General features: G+C 44.7%; 1 protein-coding gene across 2 annotated transcripts; it reads left to right on the top strand.

Moving 5' to 3' along the window:
• The first annotated feature begins 301 nt into the window (after window positions 1-301).
• On the top strand, window positions 302-21397 carry COPZ1 (COPI coat complex subunit zeta 1). Of its 2 annotated transcripts, XM_074270141.1 has the most exons (9): window positions 306-475; window positions 10830-10898; window positions 12360-12441; window positions 13091-13182; window positions 14679-14734; window positions 17457-17534; window positions 17682-17733; window positions 18995-19033; window positions 19818-21397. In XM_074270141.1, exons 1-9 carry the CDS (start codon window positions 458-460, stop codon window positions 19863-19865), a joined length of 534 nt encoding a protein of 177 aa, XP_074126242.1. In that variant the 5' UTR covers window positions 306-457; the 3' UTR covers window positions 19866-21397. The 2 variants fall into 2 exon arrangements, with proteins under 2 accessions (XP_074126243.1, XP_074126242.1); XM_074270142.1 differs by lacking the exon at window positions 18995-19033 and having other exon boundaries at window positions 302-475; window positions 17682-17756; window positions 19800-21397.
• The last annotated feature ends 322 nt before the right edge of the window (window positions 21398-21719 follow it).

The raw sequence follows: 21719 nt of genomic DNA, 5'->3' as shown, positions 1-21719 counted from the left end.
TTATGGGAAGAATCAGAGCCCCCCTCCAATAAAAGGTGCAACGAACACTTCCCGGGAATCCCCTTCAGCGAGGAAGTAGGAAGTATTAAAACTTCTTAAGTTAACAACCTCCCTCTTCCCCGCCCGCGTTGACTAGGAAGGAAATTGCCTCCTGGAAATCACGTGCCTCCATTTCTTCCAATTGAAATTTAGCGATTGCCGCTTCCCCTGGTCCCCATGGAAACAATCACCGCCTCTTTCCAAACGTCCCACCTTCTCGGTGGTCTGTTTCGGTTGTGCTATTGACTTTTCGAGATGACACTCAAAAACCCGCTCTTGTTTTGGGAAGACCTGCTTAAAAGCCCTCCCTTCTCTGGGGAAGCGTTGCCTTTTGATTCGTCAGAAGAGCCGGGGACGGGAACCAATCAGCGACCTCGTCGGCTCCGTGGCTCCACGTCGGCACCAACTGCGGGGCAAGATGGAGGCGTTGATCCTGGTAGGAGTTGGGGAGGCACTCGGGACGTTGGGATCTCTCGGGAGGCCTGCAGTCCGAGCCAGTTCTAGACAGCGGGGGGGTGAGAGCCGACGGTGGGAAGGGCTAGTCAGGAACCACCTCCGGGGGACTGGCACAGCGTGTGCGGCCTAGTGCCCTGACCAGAGCCTCGGACTCGAGTACAAGCCCCGTCCGAGGAGGACTCACTTGTGTTAGGGCCTGGGTAAATCGGGAGGCGTGATGTGGGAAGGTGAAGCTGGAGGGGCTCTGCTCTGCGGGGGACCACTTCGCCCCGCCCACTCCTTCACCCCCTAATAGCAGTTTTGAGCCGTGGGGAGTTGGGGAGAAAAGTGTTGTCACCCCGGGTTCCCCCGGACTTTTATACCCGAGCGAACCGGGTCTGGGTCTTTTTCCACTTCATGGAACTTCCGCATCTTTCCCGAGGGCCCTGTGGCCCTGATTTCGGACCTCCTGCTCCCATACGCTCCTTTCTTCTCCCTTTATGTGTGTCCCCTTTTTACCTGAAGGACCCGGCTCTCTCAAACTACTTTTCTGCCAAAAGGGGAGAAGAGCAGGCTTATGCTAGTGGTCCTTTCAGGAGAGTGTAGGGTTGAATAAGGGGCTTGAAATCGTTTTTGGACAGGGCAGCTAGGTGGCGCAGTAGGTAGAGCACCAGCCCTGAAGTCAGAAGGACCCGAGTTCAAATCTGGTCCCAGACACTTAACACTTCTAAGCTGTGTGACCCTGGGCAAGTCACTTAACCCCCAGCCTCAGGGAAAAAAAGAATTGTTTTTGGATCCTGATTCTCCTCGCGCCTCTCACTCGGTAGTTGTTTTTCTGAGGCAGCCTTTCTCTTGATTGGTGCTTGGCAGCAGTGCGCATCCCCGGACTCCACTCCGGGAATCGCTCCTTTTGTTTTTCAGATCCGTACCGATGTGGTAGAGGCTAAAAGGGAAATTAGCCAGGGAATGCACAAAAATAAAATTACGAATTGGCTGCGGTTTTACGTGCACGTCCCTTTCCCAGACCCAGCTTCTCTCTTTTATTTAAATGTGCTGAACTAAATGACTCTAACCGGACAGTGCGCCCCTCCCTGGAAGGGCAGATTGCCCTCCGAGCTCCCTCTGTCTCTTTTTCTTTCACATTACTTCCTGTTTGGTTGTTGAGAGCCCCAACTCAACCTCTAGAGAAACCTCTGGTGCCTAAGCCAAGTATAACCTTAGGTCTGTACCTCGTTAGCCAGCTTTTAATGCTGCTGTTCAGTTGTTTCACTCGGGAACAACTCGTTGGGACCCATTTGAGGATTTCTTGAGAAAGTCTTTTGCTCCAGGCCCGTGTTCTATCCATTGCACTCCCTCACTGCCTCCACTGTTTTTATAGCGTTTGCTCATTTGGAAGGACTCTGGACCTAGAGTCAGCACTGTCATGGGCCATGGTTCTGCCCTGATTGTGGTGATTTCTGAATCCTAATAGGCTCCTGTGAACTCTGTGTTGTCTTTCCTTGTCACAAAGTCAATTTTTGAGAGCAAAGACTGTCTTGTATTCCCAGCAGCTAGTGCAGTGTTCTGCACGTAGTGAGCATTTAATGAATGCATTTTCATTTGTTCGTTGTAGAAATCAAAGCTTTCTAGAATTCTTGAATAATACAGTCTCCCCTCCTCATTTTCTGTAGGTATATGTCTAACTTACACTAGATCATCTTAGGAAGGAAAATCCTCCCCCAATTCCAGTTCTTAATGGTCCTATTGGCTAAATCAATCTTGTGAATAATCACTCAGCTATTAATGTAATCTTTTCCTTTTTCTTCTGATTGAAAGGAAGAAAGATCTAGTGACTTGCCATCAGAACCTTAAAGATGATGGTTCGGTTTCCTGCTCGTCTCCCTCACCCTTTGCTTCTAAGCAATGAATCATCTTTCTTATAGATCCTACCTAGAGTCATTGGTTTAGATTGGGAAGTTGTCTTAGAGATCATCTGGTCCAGGCCTTTAAACTTGTAAACAAATAAACCGAGGTTCAGAGAGCCTTGCTCTGATTTATACAGGTAGTAAGTAGCAGAGCTAGGGTTTCAACTAAGGTCTCTGGCTGCAAATCCAACACTTTCTATTGCACCATGCCATCTTTTGTATTCTTGTATTTAATCCTCACTCTTCTCTTTTAGTGTTGGTTGTCTAGACTTCCGGAGCTATTTACTGTTTCTCTCCCTATAACAGCCCTTTAGTTTCCAAACAGTTAACAAAACCAAGTTCCAGACTTTGTTCAGAAAATTAGGCTCTTTAAGGATGGTGAAGATGTGTTATATAGGGAGAAGGGAAACTGAAAACAACCCGGTGAACCTAAGGGTTGACGTTAGTCTGTGCCCCTTAGTTCTTGAATCATCTTAATGGGTATTTTGTCCGATTCCTTTGGCACTCACAGCAGAGGCACTTGGCCTAGAATGCCCCTTTCCCTGATCCAGCAAAGGTATCAATTACATTAAGCCCCCAAAGCATTCCCATCTACTTCCTGGCAGCCCCCTGTACCCCTTTCCCAGCCGTGTCCTTGCTGCTGCCTGGCCTTTCCATTTAGTTAGAAGTAATCTCCTCGCTCTCACACCGTGGAGATATATTTCTTGGCTGGGGCGAGAACGGTGCCAGCACTGCCCCCGGTGAGGTCCCTGGCAGCCATAAAAATTTTTATTGTGATTATGCTGGTGTCAGGGTGTCCATCTGGGTTATTGCACACCTAGTTTAATTGATTGAAGTTTAATTTATTGACACTTCAAATTAAATGATCAGAATAAACTGTGCTGTTACTCTGGCCGGCTTGTTTTAATGGTTGATTGCTGGAAGCAGACCTCAGCTTGAACTAAAGCCCCTGAAGAGCAATTGATGCAGCTTCTAACTCTCCTCATGCCTTGCCCTCCGAGAAGACCTCGTTATAGATTTCCGACGTATTTATATATTTTGTTCCCCTCTCTTTCACTGTGGTGGGAAGGAGCCAGTCCCTGGCAAGGTGTAAATTACCTCAAAGGTCCAGGGAAGTAGTCACATGGTCGAGAGAGAGAGAGAGAGAGAGAGAGAGAGAGAGAGAGAGAGAGACCTCTAGATTGGGGAAAAACAGACTCCTAAGTGGCTTGGTCTACTGATTAGGCAATAGAGGCAATTATCTGGTTAATTAAGATAGTTAGCTTTGCCTGAATTATCCAGGGTTAGTGGGAAAGGTATTGGAGGGGCAGCTAGTTAGAGAGAACAAGGAAAGCAGAGAGTGAAAAAGTAATTAAGAAAACATCAAATTTGGGCTTGAAATTATCCCCATGTTCACTACTGCTTTTCATTTTACTCCTCTTTAGATATGATCATTAAGAGTTCTGGTTTTTAACAAGGAAAGCTAGGAAGTATTGATGAGTGGTTTAGAAAGATAATGAATGAATCCCTCCTATGCTCATGTTGGTTTCCTGTCTCGAGTAGGAATGACAGAGGACTTGGCAGAAATTGAATCGTTGTCCCATGGGATAGTTGATGGATTTGGCTCGTGGATGCATGTCAGCCATCATATCCATGGGCACATAGGGCCCTCCAAATCATCTTGTCTCTTCTTACCTGCAGATAGAACAGCTTCTCTACTCTAGTATCTCATTTCGATTCCATTGTTGGATAGACTTTCCTTTCAGAAAACCTCTCTAAATCACCAGGTTATGAAATCTAAGTCACTCCTGTTGCATTTGAAACTAATTTGTCCTATCTCTTCTCACCTTTTTCTATCATCCAATTTTTTTATTTTATGCAAATTTATAATAGTTGAGTTGTTCCAAGTGGTCTCACTTCAAGTAGTCCAGAGCAAACAAGTCAACGTAGAGCCCTAGTGCCTGTGGGAAGGAGAAGCACAGAGCCCCCAGCTCCCAGCTCTGGTGTTCTGGTTTGGATCTGGGCTTGGCTTTTACTCCCTCTGCTGGTTGATGCTCCGTTCTTCATTCCTCCTGTTCTTTCCTTCAGCAAACATTGTAGCCCTTTAAAGTTTACATATACTTTTCTAACCACAGTCCTGCCACATGACATTATAATGCAGATACTGTTATCTTCTTTGAGTCACAGAGATGCGAGTTACCTTATTTAGGTCTCACAACTAGTCACTTGGGAACCATAGCTCAGGTTTTCTGAGTACTAGTCATCATGGTGACTCTTCTACCGCCTCTGCAATGGTGAATAAAACATATTCTTTATTCCAAAAGAATTTATAATGTGATGGGGTCATTGTCTTAGAGCAGGAAGGTACTTCCTGTACTCCAACTCCTCCTTTTATAAATCAGGGCTTCTTAAAGTTTTTTCACTCACAACCTGTTTTCACCTGAGGAATTTTTACACAACCCTGGATATATATATATATATCAAAATTTACTGATAATAATCATTATTTTGCAACCCTTCCTCCATACACATTTAGTTATGTGACTCCATATAGGATCATACATAACCCACAGTTTTAAGAAACTGTTAAAGATGACAATACTGAGTGACTAACCCTGAATCATATACATAGTAAGTAGCAGCACTGGGATTTTAAGTCTTGTTAGCACCTCCTGACAAATAATACTCATTCAACAAATTTTTGAATAAACGAACACTGTTTTCATCACGGTTCTTTCTCCTGACTCTTATCTACATTTCTGATTGCTCTTTGGTCTTCTTTTCAGAATCATGTTGCTCCTCCTGGGCAGTCGAATTCACTCTCTCCCTCTCTTTCTCTCTTTCTCCTTCTCCCTGTCTGTCTTTCTGTCTCTGTCTTTCCCTCTCTCTTCTCTCCCCTCCCCCCCCTCTTTCTCTGTCTCTATCTCCCCTCCCCCGTGTCTGTCTCTGTCTCACTCCACTATTTGTCTCTTTTCTTCCCCCCCCCCAACTGTTAGTGATCTAATCATCTGCATTATCATCAGTTATCATCTCTACATAGATGACATCTAGGTCTGTATAGACACAGCTACAGTCCTGTAACTCCAGTGAGATATACCACAAGCATCTCAAACTTAATAGTCCTTCCAGCCACTCAGATTTGTGGCCTCCATTATAACTCTTTTTTCCCCTAAATTGCTTTCCAATTGCTGAAGCTTGTCTTTTCTGCCTCCACACTATATCTTGCATATGTCCCCTTCTCTCCATTCATGCAATCACTACTACAATTCAGATGCTTATCATTTCTTGTCTGGTTTATTGCAATAACCTTCCAATTGGCCTCTTTGCCTCCACTAAGTTCTTCCACACAGTGCCAAAGTGGTATTTTTAAAAAACAAATCTAATCCCCCCTCCCCCAGATGCTATAGTGACTCCCTGTGGCTCTTCAGCCTAGAATACACTATAGCTCCAGCCTGCTGGACATTATTATATCCAGTTATTGCACATTACTCTCCCTAATATTTTTAAAATAGTATTTTGTTTTTCCAAATACATGCAAAGAATTTTCAACATTCACCTCTGTAAAATCTTTTGTTCCAAATTTTTCTTCCTCTTCCCTTCCTCTCCCTTTCTCAAGACAGCAAGCAATTGGATATAGGTTACACATGTGCAATTCTTCTAAACATATGTTCATTATGCTGCACAAAAAAAATCAGATCAAAAGTGAAAAAACGTGAAAAACCAAGCAAATAACAACAAAAAATGAAAGTACTATCTTTTGATCCACATTCAGTCTCCATAATCCTCTCTCTGAATGTGGATGGCAATTTCCATCCCAAATCAATTGGAATTTCCTTGAATCACTTAATTATTAAAAAGAGCCAATTCCATCATCACATTTTGATCATCACATAATCTTATTGTTCTGCTCATTTCACTTAGCATCAATTCTTGTAAGTCTTTTTAGACCTCTCTGAAATCATCCTGCTGGTTGTTTCTTATAGAACAATAATATTCGTTAACATTTACATACCATAACTTATTCAGCCATTCTCCAACTGATGGGCATCCACTCAGTTTCCAGTTCCTTGTCACTACAAAAAGGGATGCCACAAACATTTTTGCACATGCAGATTCTTTTCTCTTTGGGATCCAGGCTGGATTAAAGGGTATGTCTCCCTTATACTTTTAATTATTCACCCACCTGGACTGCTTGTTTGTGAGTGAGAGCACATGTATGTACAACTCCCCCAACCCCCCTTCCTTCTCAGCACTTGTCTGTTAGACTCCTTGGCTTCCTGTCAGGTGATACTTTTTTTCAGGAATTTTATCTTTGTCCTTACCCTGAAAATTACTTTGTATGTATTTTGTATTTACATTTTATCTTCCACTCCCACCCCAAGAAAATTCAGTTTAAGTTCTTAAGGACTAGGACTCATTCATTGCTGTCTTTATCAGTCACTAACTAGCACAAAGCCTGGCACCTGGGTGCTTAATAAATGCTGTATGGCAAAAATACTCTCTAGTCAGGGTCCAACTTGGGTTCAAATCCTACCTTCCCCATTACTCCCTGTATGATCTCAAACAAGTTTTTTTTCTCTCTTTGGCCTTCAGTTTCCTCAAGCTTTATAATGGAGGGATTGGATTAGATAATTGGAGTTCTTTTCCAGTTCTAAATCTGTCATCTGTGACTTAAATTCAGTTGGGTGAGTGACTGTCAGCTCCCCACCTGGGAAGGTGTTTTCTCATCAGTGTTCATTTTCCTCAGGCTTTTCCTCACTCTCCTATTCTTGCCAGTTTGTGGTCTGATGTGAGGAGGTAGCATTTGAAGAAGTTGCATGAGGACTCCCATTTCTGGGATCCCCAGGTCTGGGCAATGGCCTCTTGTGTGTGAAATCTGCCCCTGCCTGAGTTGGGGGAGCTTCTGTGTAGTAGAAGAAGAAAGGCTTTGGCTGCCACCCAGAACTGGGAGCAGGGTGCAGGACTCCCCGCCTCTCTCCTGCTTTGACAGGCTTCCTTCGAAGGAAGAGGTGGGTGGCAGTAGAATGTGTGCGTGTTGAGGGCCTGCCTTCTCAGTCTTCCCTCCAGGCCTTAGGTTTTCTCCCCTGGTGTTTGGATGGCATCCCCACATTTCTCAGTCACTGCTTTCTCTCCTTCTGGATTGTAGATCATCCTGTTCACTGTCTCTGGACCCGAGGTCTCTGGGCTGTCACATTGAGGTCCTTACTCAGCAGCAGTGTTTTCTGAGTATTTACAGAGAGGACCAACACTAACTTTAGGCCAGCCCCCTCAGCTCTCTGTCTCTCTCCCTTCATCTGCCACATAATGAGGGCCAGCAAAATGATTTAAGTACCTCTGCAGACTTCCCTAATTGTCCGACTAAGGACTTCTCTGGTTATCTCACAGTGTTTCTGTAGGCTCTTGTGTCTCTTGTGACTGTCACCTACTCTGCTTATTAAAGCTAAAGGGCTTAGAAGTGTGGCTGTAGGTGGGCAGTGCTGCCCATAGGGGGCAGCATTGGGAAAGCCTGACCTCCTGGCCTTCCTGCAGCGCTAAGGCCGCTGTGGAAAGGGCTGATGTTTTCCAGCAGCCCTTCGGGGGAGAGCCAAGCCTTATTTCTCACCCTTTCAGCTCTGCTGCAGATAGCACTCTTCCATGAGAGGGACGTGCTTGGCTGGAAAGCTCTCTGATTCCTGGGCTCCCCCTCAACTCCCTCCCACCCACCATTTTCCAGACATCATTAGCATTTGAGGCGAAGTTCTGTTATACACTCAGACTGTGGCTCTGAAAGTCAGTGCATCACAGAACTTTGTCTCGAAAGCTTTCAAGCGGCTGTCTGTTTGGGGGGAGCGGAGTGGAAGGACAGACTTCTGAATCCTGCAAACCTCTCCCCAGGCCAGCAGTGCTATCTCAGCAGCCATCCTTTAGCCTCTGTTCAAAGGTCAAGCCCAGTCCATTGTGCAGGAAGTGCAGTCCTTCCTGATAGCAGTTATTTATAAACCTGCCCTTTTGCAAAAATTTTATATGAAATGACATTATCAGTAATGACTTCTGGAGGCTTAGCATGATCTGTTTTATGGCAGAAGGACTGTGGGTCCTTCTGCTGTTCCAGAATAAGGGATTTTGGTGGAGGTGGAGGTAGGCTCTGCTCTGAGAGCTCATCAGGAAAGAATCAGGGCAAGTGCTTTTAGAGGAAAACAGAGTCAAGAATTAAAGTGGGGATTCAGTCACTGGGAGACATTTTCCTGGAATTACCTGAAGGATTCAGTTTCTTGCCTTGTTTCAACTTCTGGTTTAGTTTGAGTAAGCTCTCTTCTTCATAGGACCTTGTCTATTGGCAGAGTTTTGGAGAGGAATTATATTCTTTTTCCTCTGCTCTCTTTATCTTTCTCCTGTTGTTTATGGTAGAGCACAAAGTATACATATGATTTCAAATGTTACATTGCTGAAACTTCCTAGCAAGTTTAAGGAAACAGCCAGGAACAGAAACTTGTCACTGTCAGCTGAGCCAGGTGAGCAGCTGGACTGGAGGACCCAGAAGCTGTGATGATTGTGGTTGGCTTTGCCAGGCCCAGCTGGCCTACAGTTCCTCTCCTTCCCTTTTAGCCCTGTCTCTTAATTTGCCACGGAGAAGCAGCCTCTTTTAAGAGAGGATCCAATTACAGAGGCTTTTTTCCCCCATGGTTAAAAACAATAGATAGGATTCAAGGGTGATAAAGAGTGGGTCAAGTGCTGTAAGATTTTAGGAATCCACCATTCACAGATTTCCCTTGTTTCCTATATCTACTACCATAGGAATTAGTGACTGGAAAGTGGCTGTTGCAGGGGTTTGTGCAGGGATAGAGAGCAATTGCCTGTTCCGTGGGATTAAAATTGGGACTGGTGTAAATTTTTGCTAATTATTTATCTCAACAGGTAAATCTGTCTAAATTTAGAGATGTAAGTGTATAAAGATTCCTTAGGTCCCTCAGAACTCTTTTAGTGTGAATTCTTAAAGACTGGGTGCTCCCTACTCTCTCTCAAGTCAGGCATGCTACAGAAGTGACCCAGAGGCCCTTAGGGAGTTCTGTTTCATCACTTTATCTTCTCAGAGACTTCAGGCTCTTGGGTGTATCTTTCCCCCTCCCTTGCATTAAGTTATTGTTAGCCTCTGACAAGAGCCAGGCTTATTGGATGATGGGCCTGGCCCCTTCTAGTAGTGAATGAAGATTTTCTAGACAAGGCCAGGCAATAAACTTTTTTTTAACTTAGTTTTATTGAATCCTTTTATTTATTTGTTTATTTTTACCTCATAGTCATTAACAGTTTCTTTATAAAAACCAAAGCACCAACATGAAAAAGTGCTTATTAGAAAGTGAACTAACAGGAATCTAGGAGCCCCTTCCATGGATGTATGTACTCTCTGCCCTGTGCCTGATGAGCCTGTTTTATGAAACCTCCAAGGGAGCAAGTTTCAGGCCTCTATAACTGTGGGGAGTTGTAAGATGGGAAAGGAGTTATGTTATGTAAAGGAGTACTGGTTCCTTGGGTGCCTTCATCACGGCTGGCTAGCCTTCACAAAGAAACTTGTGCACTTAGAGCTTGGCATTTTGGAGGGAGAAGAAATTCTCTCTTCTTACTAGCTCTGTCTTCCTCAGCGAGGTCTTGGCTTCATAATCCCACAAGTGCAGACCAGTCTTTATATCTGCCTTTTGGGTAGTGGTGATCATGGTCCCGGTTAAAGATAGGGATGATAGGAGAGCCAAGAAACTGTCCCAAGAATCTCAAGTAGCATTATGGTACTGGGGGGCAGGGGGGGAAGAACAGCAGCATGTCTGTGAGAGGAGGGGCAAATGGGGGAGAATGTGGCAGCACTGCAGTTGGGGATTGCTTGAGCTCAAAGCACAGGAACACCCGTTTCCCTCAGTTTAGAATGGAAGTGGCTTTGTTAAAGCTTTTTCTTTCCTCCTCCTCCGCAGTGCTGCCGCACTGTAGGTCTGCATTGCTGCTGAAGCCAGAACATAACTGTGTATGCTCAACCTCATCCCTGAATTGTTCCTCTGCAGCCCTTGTTAATCCCACAGCAAAGAACACATCTGATTGGCCTTTTGCAATTGTATTGGGCAGTAGGTTAGGGTGGTAGGACCCTGAGAAAAGGGATGACTAGAATAGCTTCTCTGACCTGCCTTCATTATTGCTTAGTGGTGACTGGGGACCTGCCTTGGACTTTTCCCTGAGGAAATGTGATCTTCTAATTCTTATTGAAAACTTTCTTATAAAATTGTCGTCCACAATTTTCAACTCTGTATATATAGCCTTCAATCATGCTCAATCTTTATCCCTGACTCCTTGGCTCTGTGATCTGGAGTGTTTTAGTGTGGAGGAATCTGGGATAGCAGACTTGCAAGGACACTAAAATCTTCCATCAACACACCACTAGGGGAGAGGGAAGAGATTGAGGCTGTCAGCACTGGCAAGAACCCCTCCAACTAAAAGCAATCCCTATCTCTTCAGGAACCTTCTCTGTACACAGTCAAAGCCATCCTGATCCTGGACAATGATGGAGAGCGGCTCTTTGCCAAGGTGAGAACACAAGCAGATCTAGATATGTGGAGAGTACTGCCCCTGCCAGCTCCTCCCACTCTCTCAGGCATCAGAGCTTTTGAGCATTTTCCTCTCCTTGCTTTGTAGCCCGCCAGATATATCCTTGCAGGTGTTCTTATTCCACTTAATTTTCTCTGCCCTTTTTTTTTCTGTCCCCTCCTTTAAACCTGCTTATTTTCTCCTTGAACACTGGAGACAATGCATGCTGCTGCATCTTTATTGTCTTGTTTTGTTTTGTTTTCCCAAATGGAATAAAGTGTCATAATCTGAACAAAAATCATCTAAGGGGAAACTGTGTGCTCAGAACCTCAGGGTCCTTGTCCCTGCTTTCCACCCTTTTTCTGTAAGCCCAAGATTCCAGCCTTGTGCCCTTTAACCACCCCAGTATAGTGTTTTCGACCTGGTGAATGGAAAGGGAAAGGATGCCATTTCCCCTTCCTTTCTTCCACCCCCAGCCTTTTTCTCCTCCTTCTGGAGAAATTCCTTCTGTCCCTGGTGTATTAACTCTGGGTGAGCACAGCATAAATCAATCAGCAGGTAGAGATTAGTTTAGAATTCACCAGCTGTTCCATCCTGTAATTGGATGTAACTATGCAGGACACCTTTTGAAACAGTTATCCAGTTACTAAATGCCAGATCTGTCATAGGTCTTCAGCTGACTGCGACGGATTGGCCCCTAAAGAGCAGAACGATTTAGCAGTGCGGGTCCCTGCCCTCTTGTCAGGGAGAGCCTGAAGTGGACTCAGTAATGTGTCAAATTGGCTCCTGATTCAATTGCTTTTAGAAGTCAAGATGTGGAGAAATGGGGGGAAAAAAGTGAACGTTTGCTTCTCATTCAGAAGGTTATCGGAGCCTTTCCCTAAGCTTTAGCTCCCTGCAGTGATGAGTGGGAACTCAGATCTGAGAAGGAGATGCATCACTATCTCCCAGAGTCTTTGTGCCTGTTGGTGACAAAGGCACAATGTTTATTGAGCTCCCTGGAAATCAGAAGGGGACAGGCTGACATTTCTGCAGACTCTGCAGCAGCTCCTAGGAAAAACTTGACTGGAATGGTCCCAGGAGCACTTGCTTAGGGTGTGGGAAGGAGCCAAGGCTTTTCAACTGCCTCACGAAGCTATTGCTTCTGGTGGAACCTGTGGGCTGGAGCCTTTGGTGGAGGGCCCTTCTCCCTTTATCTTTTAGCAAAAGTATACACAATCACTGCTTTTTCTTTTCCCCTCCTTTTTTGGTTATGTGTCTGTTTCTGTTTCCAATGTCCTCTTTCTTGTGCTACTCTCCTCCTAAGCTGAGGTGGTAGAATGGAGGCATGAGATAGAAGTATCAGGTGTTAAACTGGAGAAGTACAGGAACCCCAAAGCAAAGGAGGCAGCTCTCGGGCAGTCTTCCCTAGGCACCCTCCCCCATTTTATCTGACTGCCCCTTCCTCTTTACTCCCAACAGTACTATGACGACACCTATCCCAGTGTCAAAGAGCAGAAGGCTTTTGAGAAGAACATTTTCAACAAGACCCATCGGACTGACAGTAGGTCATTTCCCTTCTTCCCCTGGGCAGCCAGGGTGGGAAGCAGTGGCAGAGAGGCTGGGCTGCCTTATCAGGAGAAGAGGAAGCTGCTCTCAGCCTCCTGGGTTTTTCTTTCTACTCTCCCTCCTCTGGGCCTTCCCCCCCTCCCAATTCCTCCCCAATAATAAACTCTTCAGAAATGGAATGGGGAGGTGAGTGTACCTCACTCGGGAATACTGTACTGGAAGGTTGGCTGTTAGCTACCTGTCTGCTCCCTGGATTTATGAGCCTCACTTGACAAATTTAACTGCAGCTCTGCTTATTGTACCGCATCCATTAGGGCAGGTAAATGGAAGTCTGTAAAGGTGACCGCTCTGCATTTTCACCTCCAAAGGATTGACTGGTTTCCCACCTCATCCACAAGGAAGGAAATATGGGGGCGGCAGTGGGAGGATCTGGCCAAACTCTCCTCTGCTCCATTCTCCCCACCCCCAACCCTATTTCTAAAGGGGAGAAAGAATTTGATTTTAGGAGGTTTTCCTCCCCTGCCTTGGAGGCAATCATACACCAAGGCCTATAAGTTGTTTGGGTCCCTGCCTGGGGCTCCTCTCAGCTCTTCCTTTCATTTATTGTGTTGGGTCTTTGAGTCAATCCTCTGTCTGTTCTCCAGGTGAGATTGCCCTCTTGGAAGGACTGACTGTAGTGTACAAAGGTAGTATTGACCTCTACTTCTACGTGATTGGCAGCTCCTATGAAAATGAGGTAAGGTTCCTCAGTCCCTGGATTGTTAATGCTGAGTCTAACCTGTTGGACCATCCCAACCCAAGAGACAATGTGTGGCACTTTTGATATCTTGTCTATGTTTAACAGGGCCAATGAAGTCAGTATTCACAGCCAGTCTCACAATTCCTTCAATACTTTGAAATATCATTGATTTCCTGGTGGCAAGTGCTCACCAGTTGAGATGGTAACCTTTACTAGGAAAGACAAGTAGATCCAGGGAGCTGAGCCTGCCAGGCTTGGAGCCTAGAGACCTAGACGCTATCCTTGCTGTGGAATCCTGAGCAGGTCCCTTAACCTCTCTGAATATCAGTTTCCTCATCTGTAAAACAGGCATATTGATCTTCTCTATCTCATGAGATTGTTGTAAGAAAAACAAATTTGTAAACCTTCAGTGTCATAGAAGTGTGAGCTCTTAAATTATAACTGTTGTGTGTTCTTCATTAATTGCCACAGCCAACTTTTTGATAATGAGCCTCTTCAAAATTAATTAGACAGATTTCATCACACTGGCCCCAAAATCAAATTTTGTCTGGTAAGACACCTCCTAGCCCAGACTTCCCCCAGGTTGTGCTCCACTATAATATAACCTTTGGAAGTTACCTCCTCACCAGAATGAGACATTGGAATGGTCTTTATTAATAACTATCACTATGTCAGCTTTAAGGTTTATAAAGTACTTTTAATTTTCTTATTTGATCCATTGGAGGTATAAGAATACAAGCAGTATTTTTTCCATTTTACAGATGAGGAAACTGAGTTCAGAGATCACAAAGCTAATAAATGGTAGTCCAAATGTGACTCATAAATAAATGTACCCATCAGAAAGCTCTTCTCAAAACAATCTGTCACTGCCAAGTGGGAAGCATTGCCCATATTTTAACCATTTACTTCTATATACAACATACAAGCTTGTGAGTAGCCATCAGCATGCCTTATAAGGGTAAGGAAAGGGAAAGTGATGAATGAGTCTGTTTTGAAATTACCAATCTTGAAGGATCATATTTGTTGGAATCTGGGTCAGTTTGTCCATTCTTTGGCTCATGCTGGTGTTGAACCCTTCCCATATTGTTGCAGGATGATATTTCACTTTATATATCATCTCATGTGTGGAGCAGACAGGGACAAATAGTTCATTGCTCCTCACAAGCTAAGGTCAGACCTTTCATCCAATCACCCCTTTTGAGTGCCTCTCTCCCTCTCTTCTCCTCCTCCACCCCCCCCCCCAAAAAAAAAAAAAAAAAAAAAAAAAAAGCAAAGGCATGATTGAAAGGTTCTGACTAGATGTTCTGGGTAAGAATAGCAAAGGCCACAAAATCTTTTCCCTCTGATCCTTTTACCTAATCCCCATGCTTTGGGACGTCTCTATATGGACCATTTCTCTCTTGGATCAGCATTAGAGGATTTAGTTCTCAGAAAGAGCCGATAGTTTCTGGATCCCTCACCAAACTTCTGCCTTACTCTGTTTGCTCTCACAGCTGATGCTAATGGCTGTTCTGAATTGCCTCTTTGACTCTTTGAGCCAGATGCTGAGGTAAGCCAGGCCATCTCTGGAAGGGTTGGGAGGAAGCATGTGATTGCCCTTTAGGACTCAGTGGGCTCTCCTGGGAATTGTTTCAGCCAAAGCCCCAAGGGATGAGGCAGATCTACCCCATTGATTCAGATTGCAAGAGTGTCCTCTCTTATGAAAAAGTCTTCCATATGAAGACAAGAATGGCAGTGAGCCGAATCTGCGTCATGCTCTGTGTATCCCAATCAGAGTTCCTAGTAGTAATCTGAAGAATAATGACTCACATTTCTGTAATGCTTTACAAAGTGTTTTACACACATTCTCATTCCCTCACACTCTTAATGAGGTAATATAATTAGAATCCCTATTTTACAAACAAGGAAATTAAAGTTCATATTGTGGGATTTGTTCATTATCTTGGATCTCAGGTCTCTGAACCCACATTTTCTGTTGGATCAATTTTCAGTTTTCTTTATAGTACCTGCTGCCTCAAGTTCTCTGGCTATCAGTCTCTACCCTGTGAATATCTGGGGGAAAGAAAGATTGTCATAAAAAAGTCATCAATGGACAAGGAATTGATGCTTTTGAGCCTTGATCCTAATTTGGCTGTATTATTTTGTCTTCTGACAATGTCTTTCTGAACTTTCAGTGGAATTAGGGATGCCCTTTGCCTTGTTCTTCTTTTTTGTTTAGCTGAATTCATGTGGAGGACATGAAGCTTTTTAAAGGAAGATCAGATTTAAGGTAGTAGTTTGGGGTGTAGTAAAGGAAGAAACTCTAAAACTTATGAGGAGAGAATGGTAATGATCTGATTAGAACCCAGGACTCTTTGTTTTCCATTACCAATCTCTCTCCTTAGTAGAGAGCCTCCATTTCTTTTCAGTCCCTATTATCAAGTAGTCTCCCTTGTAGATGGGTAGAAATAGACACTGACTTTTTCCCCTAAAATCTCCAGAATCCTCAGTTCCTTTTTTTCCCCCCCTGAGGCAGTTGGGGTTAAATGACTTGCCCAGGGTCACACAGCTAGGAAGTATTAAATGTTTGAGGCCAGATTTGAACTCAGGTCCTCCTGACTTCAAGGCTGGTACTGTATCCATTGCATCTCTCAGTTCCATATTTGTCCATTAGAAAAAGCAGGGGGATATGTGACTCCCTTTGTTCAGGAAGATGATGATTCAGCTTCTAGGTGAAAGAGTAGATGAGGAAAGGCCTAAAAACAGAATTCATTAGATTGATGTTATTGACCAAATTACCCATTGCCAAATTCAGATCAATGGGGGGCCTCCCTCTGGTCTTGGACCTGAGGACTCAGGAATCCTCACTTCATATTTTGTGCAAACCTGGCCAGGATGCTAAGAGGTTTGAGTTTTGAGATTCTGCTTTTTTAAATGAGGTCTTTGGGAAGCTAGATCAGGGAAGTAGTTGTAAATAGATGATTATTTTATTTCCTATTCAAGTTGGATCATCTTTTATATCCTCTCTATGTCCATTTAAGGTTTAAGGTCACTGCAAACTCACTCTGAATCCACAGTGTGACCTGCCAACTAGAAGGTTCAATATGGTAGAGACATGAGCTCAGAGATTCATAATTTCAGACCCCTATTACACAATTCAGTTTGTCAGCATCCTCAGAATGTGGCCCTCTGAACCAAACATAATGTTCCAGATGTGACTTGACTAGGGAAAATGAATAACCTGTAATCTCCTTGTTCTGGACTTGATGTTGATGAAAATATCATCAGAACAATCTGAGATTATGAGTCCCTGAATCCTCTCTTAGGAAGATGAGTTGATGCCTTGGAGGTGTTTAGCATAGAAAAGCAAAGGATTAAGGGCACTATTGTAGCCATCTGCAGATAGAAACCCGGGGTTCTCTTTGTAATTGTAGAGGACAGAAGTAAAAATAGGAATAGAAGTTGTAGGGAGGCAGATTTGGGGGTAGCACAAGGAACTCAAATAACTGGAGCCTCAGACTCTAGGAATGTTTGAGCAGATACCAAACAACTATCTTCCTGAAATGTCTTAGAAGGGATCTTGAGTGATGTCGGTATTCCTGGGGCAGAGAGGCTGAGTTAGCCTCAGGAGTTAGCCTCGTCTTCAGAAATACGGACAAGATGAACCCTGAAAGGAAAGAAGGGAAAGCAGAAGGCGCTGTGGAGAGCTCTGAGTGGGCACCCAACCTCCAGCCAGCCATCAGAATTGATCATCATACAGTATTGTTGAAGTATATAATGATCTCCTGGTCCTTGAACAGGCTGTTCTTAAGAAATTCAAACTATTTTTCTTACCACCAGAAGAAAATGCCCCAAATCACTAATAAGTAGAGAAATGCAAATGAGGCAACTCTCCTCAGACTGGCAAAGTTGACCAAAAGGGAAAATAACAAATGTTGGAGGTGCTTTGAGAAAATAAGCACATTAATGTACAGTTGGTAGAGCCATGAATTGGTGCAACCATTCTAGAAAGCTGTTTGGAACTTTGCCCCGAGTAAGGGGAATTGATTGTGTGATTGTCAAAGTCCTTCTTTGCTCTAAATCCTATGGTCCTAAAGTCTGAGAAAGAGCAGGGAGAACTAAGCACTAGCTTGCTCAGCTGTGAGGATGTGCATTCTGGGGGAAGGGGGTTTCTCTGCTCGTCTTGAAAAGATTGAGGAATGCGCCAGCCTCGTTTGGGGGCCTCCTTACAGTTAGTGTTCCCAGCTTCTTCCTTTCTACAACCTGGCTTCCTTCTGTTCTTTTGGGCCCAGGAAGAATGTTGAGAAGCGAGCACTGCTAGAGAACATGGAAGGCCTCTTCCTGGCTGTAGATGAAATCGTTGATGGAGGGTGAGTCTTCTGGGCTGGAAAGGAGGGGATTGTACTCATTCTGAAATTGGAGATTCCAAGTTCTCTTCTGACATAAAGCATTGTATTGGGGAAATGTCTCTCCCGAGTCGGACCTGGTGGGTAAAAGTTTACTATTTATCTCCACAGGGTGATACTAGAAAGTGACCCCCAGCAAGTGGTACACAGAGTAGCATTACGGGTAAGTGCCTTCCTGCCCAGCAGGCTAGACTCATTATATGGATCTGAACACTTTCTGTTTACCCTTTGAGGGTTTAGACTTAAAAGAAAAAAACCAACTCCCTACATTTCAATTCCCCCCTTCTTCAGTGTCACTTAGAAGGGAATAGGAAGGAGTTTCTCTTTAGCTGCTGAAAGAATACTTAAAAAGGTGAGCAAAACTGTAGTATTCAGAACCTTGGAGCTAAAAGGAGCTTGACAGGTAATCTCAGTCCTCAGAGATGGAATTGATGCCAACTATTTCAGATAGATGGGAACTTTCCCTTTGTTTTCAGATCATCTGAGCTACAAACTCAGAATCACCTCCTGAATTATCTTTTTCAATCTTTCTAGCAAGAAGTCTTTCTCTGCATTTTTCATTTTGCTAGAAATCCTAAACAGGGGACATTTATGGTAGAGAGGGAGTGCTTGTACTTCACATTGGGGGCAGATGCAAGAACATCACAATAGAAAGTTATAGTGAAGGAATGGAGAGATTGGGGAGACAAATTTCTGACTCCCTGTTCTAGGAATGTCCCAGCTCTGACCTCCACAAAGCAGAAGCTGTCAGTGCTGGGTAATGGGAAATGTCTTCTCCCTTAACTGCTACAGGCTCCATTTGCATAGTTTAATCTTCTTCTCTAACATATGTCTGCATGTGGAAAGAGGGAGGGTCTTCCCACACCCCACCCTCACTCCTACTCTTCCCTTTTTGGGCTGCTGTTGCAGCAGTTTATTCAAATTAACATGCTGTCATTATCCATTAGGCCTTGCAGTATCCATTAAACTACCACACACACACACACACACACACACACACACACACACACACACACACTTCCAGCCCTTCCCTCATCCTTCCCATCTCTTGTGAGATTGATATTCATGGAAAAATTTTCTCTAGCTGGGGTGTCAGCACCCCCTCATAGGCTGAGAGAAATGGGAAATCAGAGTATCCAGGTAGGCTGGGTCTTTTATAAGGTCATTCTGCCCCTAAAGCAAGGGGAAGTTAAAGTTCCTTTAATCAGATCTGGCCCTATGAGAAGGTACGGCCTATTTTATGCCCTTTTATCTGGGATGGGAGCAGGAGGGGACAGTCTAAAGTTATTTATCTTCCAACTAGACTTCAATTTAAGGATATTCTTTCTTCCTATCCTCTTCCTCTCACCAAAACCTGTGAAGCTTCCTTTCCCTTGGAGGTTTTGTTGTAGCTTTGTTACTCTGACAGCTTTTCTCCATTATAGGGTGAAGATGTCCCCCTTACGGAGCAGACCGTGTCTCAGGTATGTTTCTGATTTTCCTCCATCTATCTAGGAGTAGGCACTCTATATCTCCCACTCACCAGTCCAGAGTAAAAGATGGGAGTGAAGAATCTTCCCTAGAGTAAAACGCCTCTCAGCTCCCAGCGCTGCAGAGACCTGAGACATGTTTTCTGCTAGGATTGCCCAGTCTCCTTCCTCTACAATTTGCACCCCAGTTTTCTGTGACTGATGGCTCTCAACCTTTCCCTGTCTCCTTCAAGCCCTCCCTGCCTGCAGCTTCACTCTGTGATTTTACTCCCAGCAGAGGCTTGCTTTAAGCAGATGGTCTTTGTGCATTCATTCTCTCTCTCTCTCTCTCTCTCTCTCTCTCTCTCTCTCTCTCTCTCTCTTATTATTCAAATGAGGGCAAAGCTGGGAATGCACATTCCAGAATGTGCAGGTTTGACAGATCCATCCTTCCTGGGTTTCAGCTATCACTTGTCTTACCTGATACAGGGAAGGGACTTTGTTCTCTGCCTGCTGGGAATTCTTTAACAGGAATTGTACCTTAAAGCCCATTTTTCTTGGCTTTTTCCTGTGTTCCCTGCGTATGTGTTCTTTTTCCTCAAGTTTTTTTCATTGAAGGGGTTCAGAAAACTAACAGGCTATTTCCAACTGCCCTACGTCTCAGAGCTTTCCATAACCCCCATAGTATTTTTAATATCTCTTTATAAACTTAGACTTTGGAGGGAGGTAAAGAGACTAGGAAATCCAACCCAGTTTTCACCAACTAAGTTTTCACTGTGAGATGCTCCTGTGTCTGCAGGTGTTGCAGTCGGCAAAGGAACAGATCAAGTGGTCACTGCTTCGATGAAGACTCCATTATTCCCCTGCTCTACTCATCGCTCCCCGAGCCATTTGTTTCCTGTGATGCTCCCACTTCCCATCCCCAAGTCCTCCTGCTCTGCACTGATGATTTCAGGGCCATTTCAGGGGAATGAGGGCATTCTCTTTTCACAACTTTTCTTGCCTTTTGTCCTGTTTTTCTCTTCTTCCCAAAATTATCCTGAAGACCAAAAACTGGGATAGAACAAAGAGAGGGGTTATGTCCTTTCCAGCTTTCTCATCTCTCCCATCATTCAAGCAGTAAGGTTCCTGTAAGTGGCCCAGGCTTTAGTAGAACTGGGAACAGACTGGGGGGCCAGAAAGGTACACCCGGATCAAAACTTGAGGAAGAATGTGCCGTTTTCCTCTTCTGGTCTCACCCTGCATGTACCCTGGCCCTCAGCCCAATGGAGGAGGAAGAGGAATAATTCTATCCAGAGGTCCCCAGATTTTATCAGTCTCTCAAGTATTTCCTCTTATTACTGCTTACTACCCCCAACCTTGTAGAAAAAGGAGGAAAGAAGCTTAGGGAGGGAGAGGCAAGACAACTGCTGACTCTCTAATTGGGATGAAAGAGGGGTTGGGAGAGGAGGGTGGCATCGGAGATGGACATCGCTTTTCCTCAGTTATTCACTATAATTCTCCCTAATCCCAATTTCAGGCCTGATTTATAGGCCCAAGCTATTCTGTGGCCTGGGAAAGAGTACATCTTGGGGGTCTTGTCGCCTAGTCAGTCCTCCATAAATCTCCATTCTTTCCACAAATGGGATTTTGTACACCATGTTCCCCAATTCTGGGACAGAGCCAGTCTCCTGGATGAGAAAGCTCAACTTCCAGGCTCTTGAAGAAGAGTTTTCTGCTTAGAATTTGGGTGAGGGCTAGATTTATGCCCCATTCTCCGGGTTCCTTCAGTCCCCAATCACAGCCCTGCACATTTAAGATAAATGTTTCAGCCTTGTGTCTATAGACCCTGATCTTAACCTTTTCTCCATCTTGCTGGCCTTTCCTCACTCCTGCTGGGCAGCAGGATATAGATTCTTTTGGGCGTGGGGGTGGGGATAAGGCACAGTAAGAAAAATTTAGAATTACCCTTGTGAGATTCAGGTTGGGATAAGGTGAAGATTTATCTTCAAGGACACCAGAGGGGGCTAGTTTGGAGCTTTGTTCTATTGTGAAGCCTCTGTCAAATACAGTCACCTTTGGTTAAATCAGTGAGCCTTGAGCTTCCCTGGGAAGGTAGAAGACCAGCCACTACCCTTTGATGTGACTCTTCTCCTTGACTCCATATACCATCCCCTTAAGAAACACTCCTCTGTTCCCTCTCATGCCATTGTCCTGAGTCTGAACCATTCACAGCTGCCCACTCCTATCTCCTAGCCCCAGTTTGCCACATTCTGAGCAGAAAAGACCTGGAAGGAAGAGATGGGGACAGGGGCAGGCTTGTGGGAAATGGAGGGCAGCTGCCCATGGACCCTAGTCTGCACTAGCCATTGGGAATAAAGCATCTTTCCCCAGCCTCAATTGCCTTTGGTGTATTTTTGTGGGGAGGTGCCCCTCTTGGTAACTACTGTGCTCACTCTTCCAGCCCTCACTCTGACATTTCTTCCACCTCAGGACCTCTCCTTACCCCTTTCTCTAAACATAATTTACGAGGTTTTTTTCCTCGGCAGCCCTTCACCTAGAAAATGAGGGACGGGGTGGATTTGGCGTTTTCCTCTCTCCGGAGCCCAAAGAACTGAAATCTCTCTTCCTCCCACCTTCCCTTCTCCACTCTGCCTGGCCCCCCACCCGGTCCCCCCCCTTTCACCCCCAGCTGCCTCCTTCCTGTGCCATCAGTAACCAG

Source organism: Sminthopsis crassicaudata, chromosome 5 (genome assembly GCF_048593235.1).
Source record: "Sminthopsis crassicaudata isolate SCR6 chromosome 5, ASM4859323v1, whole genome shotgun sequence".
Classification (NCBI taxonomy): domain Eukaryota; kingdom Metazoa; phylum Chordata; class Mammalia; order Dasyuromorphia; family Dasyuridae; genus Sminthopsis; species Sminthopsis crassicaudata.
Note: the sequence above shows the minus strand (reverse complement) of the source record. Positions and strands in the feature narration are given on the sequence as shown.

Bases quoted from the DNA above. Each gene is read 5' to 3' on its own strand.
- COPZ1 (XM_074270142.1), top strand. The intron at 13,183-14,678 runs GTAAGGTTCCTC...TTGCTCTCACAG, and splicing joins GCAGCTCCTATGAAAATGAG to CTGATGCTAATGGCTGTTCT. The intron at 14,735-17,456 runs GTAAGCCAGGCC...TTTTGGGCCCAG, and splicing joins TCTTTGAGCCAGATGCTGAG to GAAGAATGTTGAGAAGCGAG.